This window comes from Oryzias melastigma, linkage group LG7 (genome assembly GCF_002922805.2).
Source record: "Oryzias melastigma strain HK-1 linkage group LG7, ASM292280v2, whole genome shotgun sequence".
Taxonomy (NCBI): domain Eukaryota; kingdom Metazoa; phylum Chordata; class Actinopteri; order Beloniformes; family Adrianichthyidae; genus Oryzias; species Oryzias melastigma.
Window position 1 is genome coordinate 20,878,057 of NC_050518.1, and position 4,413 is coordinate 20,882,469.

General features: G+C 38.5%; 1 protein-coding gene across 1 annotated transcript in view; it reads left to right on the forward strand.

The window, feature by feature from the left end:
- The first annotated feature begins 279 nt into the window (after positions 1–279).
- The window catches only part of LOC112158690 (probable phospholipid-transporting ATPase IIA), a 45,592-nt gene continuing 41,458 nt past the window's right edge, over positions 280–4,413 (forward strand). Inside the window, exon 1 of the mRNA XM_024292159.1 lies at positions 280–347. Within this exon, the coding sequence (XP_024147927.1) occupies positions 280–347 (68 nt within the window). The remainder of the gene's footprint in view (positions 348–4,413) is intronic.

Consider the following 4,413-nt stretch of genomic DNA (forward strand, 5'->3'; position numbering starts at 1 on the left):
ACCGGAAATAAAACAATGACGTAATTTTCACCTCACATATGTAAAATCATACAGTTTTATGCTATTTATGCTTTTTTAAAGAAACAGGGCCGTAAAGCGGTCGTAAGTGTCGTGGCCCGCGGGGTTGCGGCGGTGTGGGCCGCCTGTCGCGGCTCGGCTAACCCGCTGACCGTTGAACCGCCCGGTGACTGACAGCTGGAAGCCTCCGCCCCAACCGGAGCTCCGTCGCTCCAAGCCGCCGCTCCAAGCTGCGCCTCCAACGCGAGCCAGGCTGCAGGAATGACCGACAATATCCCCTTACAGCCCGTGAGGCGAGCGAAAAGACACAACAGTAAAAACAGAAACGGGTAAGGACGTTACGCAGCAAAGAAGAAGCCATTTTAACCCCATGTTTTTTTTCTTTCTTTTTTAATCGTTGTTAATGACAATGAAGCGCTGAAATGTTGACAGGGCGTCATTGTTTTGAGACCTAGCTAACCGACAGGGAGGTTTTTGCGGCAAAACTAACCGTTTTCCGACACGCATTTTATTTAATACACCAAACGAGCTTCTAATGTTTTTATTAGCTACTGAGGTTAGCTAAAACCATCAAACATGTCAGCGACATCCTTGTTCCGGGCTGTGATAGCAGCAAGTGCGCGTATCGTCAATATTTGCTGTTCACACAAGAGACAGGCTTCATAATCCAGCTAGCCAAAATATGATCAATCTAGGAGATTGGCGCGTGCCAACTCAGGGATGGGCCTCGTGGGAGATGATGGGGAAGCTGACAGAGAGCTGAAATGCCTCCCCCAACCCCCCCATGAAGACAAAACACTGCTGATGAGGAGGTCCAGATCAGTTCCTGAAGGATCCTTCTGATTTTATATTACCATTCAGTTCAATATTGATTGGTTTTTCATTTTATTTTGAAAAACACAGTTATTGATTAAGCAAAGATGGAGCTTTTGCTAATAAAAACCAACAGGAATGCTGTTTTAGACTGAAAATAATAAAAATAAATTGGTTTTTAAGCCTCAATTATTAAAATCCTTTTTGAACATGTTCTTGACATAAGAAAATTAAGGTCCAAATTGCATTTGTGAGTATTTCTTTATTCAAATAGTAAATCAGAAGCAGATGAAAACAGATATAATACATTGGAGGAGACAAGCTCTCTACTCCGCCCCATTCTGATGCATTCATTTGTAGACGACTAGATCCATGTATGTCTTCGTATTTTCTCGTCTGAGCTGGTATCTGGCTCAGAACTGTACATCTGGATAGCCATTTTTGTCGCACTGGTAATGTTAGGTTGGGGGTGTGAGCGGGAGAGGACGTAAACAGATGGGTGACGGGAAGTGAGGATGGGTCCACAACTCTGAGGTGAATTTCTATAAAACTCCTGCTGCTCTACAGACATTTTTTTTTCCTAGAATGCAACATGTTTTTTAAGCTAAAAACATCCGAATCATAATTAAAAGATCACTGGGAACACCTTAAAAATAGATAAAAAGATGATTGTAGTGAGATTTTAATGCATAATTGGATGAATTAATAGTGCACTTTAAAGATTTTTTTTGTCCAAGTCTTAAGATTTATTTAAAATCAACGTATGAGCAGAAATGTAGCAATAAATCCTACCAGTTTATCTCTCAAAACCGCATTTTTTATCGCCTTAGTGAGTTCATCTGCATCCTTCAGGTCTCTTTAAAGAATGTTTCCATTGCCTCTTTGTTTTGCTGAGTCGGTGTGATGATTTACACGCTTTCTTAACAGATGATCTATTATCTGACAGCAGTAATGTCTGGTTTGAGTTTTAGCTGCAAAGCCTCTTTAAATGTATGTAGCAACGATTAAAGCAAACAGTCTGAGGATGGGCTCCGCCCTGGAGCTCCAGCTCCACCGCCCTCGCTGGTTTTCTGTATATCCCTGTCCTACTTGTTGCTACCAAATAACTTAAGTTTTGGGTTTAAATGTGTTTTTGTGTCGAGTTATTTGAACTTCAGGGCCACCGTAGTGTTCAGTCCAACTATAAGTAGCAAGTGGGTCGGGCATACCAGCAGTGATTTTAGAGGAGTTTGTGATGCGACGTGCAGTGCTGTTACGAGTATCCTAAAAAGTATTTTTTTATGAACAATAAAAAAATATGGCACCAAAATTCACTCTACTGAACTAAGTTGTCGATGTTTGAATATAGAATATATAACAAATATGAAATATTACAAAAATCTTATGGTCAATGTGACAAATGATGTAGCAACCAATTAAACACAATATATTTATTAGTAAGAGTCGTGGTTTGATCTGAGAATCATTGATCTTAAAGGACATATCCTGCTTTTCTTAAACCTTTCAGAGTAAAATATTGTTTATCCATATATATGATCATAAATTATTTTGCTTAAAACTTTGCATTTGCTTTTGCCGTTGGATCTGGTCATCAGAAAAGTCCTTAGCAACAGTTGCTAGCGTCGTTATCTCCTGTCATTTTACAGGACATGCAGAAGATATTGCTTGGTAGTAGGGGTGGGCGATATGACGATACAAAACCGTCTTACGATCTCCAAAGCTGACGATCTGTCATTGCTGAGAGATCGTTTTATCACGATCTTCTACGAAAAGCTGCAAGAGCGAGAAGGCAAAAGCTTGTTGACTGCTGTGATTTTAAATCCGAGCTGCTCCTCCTCCTCCCCTCCCCAGTGTTTTTTCTGGTAATCAATGACATATATTACTGGATTGGAAGTCACGTGACATACGGCGTGACAGACGTGCGCCATCATTATGGATCGAGTTTTCTCGAGTAATATATGGCGGAAGTCCAAAAAAGTACCAAAAGAAGCACAAAAGGAGATGCAGTGTTTAGCAATTGACTTCAAAAACCTTTAAAACAAAATAATCCGATGGAGAGGAATCATCACAAGACAGGAATCACATTTTAATAGAGAGAAGTCAGGCTGGGAACCGTGAACTGTGTGCTAAAGTGGGTGCTAGCAATTCCATAGTTGCATGCTAGTTTATTTCTTCAATGTATGTTTTCATTAATGTTTCATGTTTTAAAACATAGCGGATGTTAATTCCACATATTCACATTCAACCTGCACAAAACTGATGGTAACTTATGTTGGAAATACATAAAATGTACAGTCAAGATGCACGTTGCTGCATTGTTTTGCTAGCTCATAGCTAGCTACTTTAAGAGCCAAAATAATATTGTCGGTCACACTTTTTTTTTCTACTTTGCAAGAAGTGTAAGTGAGTTTGCACATAATTTTCTTAATCTGTGGCGTCACTGCTGAGCTTCTTTCTGGGTCTTACGGACCGGAGAAAGCCCAGCTAGAATAAACAGTGCTAACGCTAACGCTAGCTTTCTGATCAGTTACATAAACACAGCATAGTTCAGATGTTAGTGAAGGAGCTGTGGATGTAGACTTTAACCTACCACGACATTTACTGCTATTATCTCTGTGTTTGGAATCTTAACAGTTTGGCAGATGTATTTGATGTTAATATACAAGTTTAAAAAATGTTTTTTGTGTCAGTTAAAGATGCTAGCTGGAGCCTTTTTCTCAAAGTACAACGAAATCGTCTATTTGAAGGTAAATTCTGAAGCAATTGAGATTTATTTACCATGTATGTAATCCAAAAATAATAAAAGTTTTAGTTTCATTTGAAAATGTGGTAAATGGTGTTTTTATTAATATTATTATGAATATTTAGCACTTTGAGATGTTTTTAATAGAAAACTGGACTTTACTAAACTTTATCAGTCATTCAAGGTATTAAACTTCATCAGTCTCCCTCATTTCTGGTCTTTGGTGACAATCATTTATAAACTCTGTTTTATGGATTTTGGCACAGAAGCATAATAAAAACTCACGGATATTTAGAAGCTGTTCATTTGACAGCAATGCATTACCTGTAGCAGTAGAAGGCGCAATTCTTGCACTATTTACAGATTAATCTTAATAGATAATAACTATTTAATTTGAATAAATATAAATATTTGTTCAAAATGTGTTTACTTCTTTCAGCTAAAATCATTATAATTCAATTTTTGTCAATTTGAAGTTATTTTAAAGAAATCGTGATAAAATCGAGATCGTGAAATACAATTGAAAAAATCGTTTTTTTTGCCTTGTCGCCCAGCCCTACTTAGTAGTACATAGACGTGATCAAATATTCAATAAACTTGTTCAGTAGACATAGACAATGGACCAAACTCATAGAAAGTAGACGCAAAAACATATTTTTGGCACAAATGGAACCCCATACGGCCCAAGGTATATTGAGTTTGAGAACCCTGGTATAGACCCTTTAATTCATGAGCCATATCTGATCGGGTCGTAGAGACCTTAAGGGGAGCACAGGAGTGTCTTGCTGTTCCCTTGACATTCGCACAGCCACAGGAATGTCAGGTAAATGGAACGTACC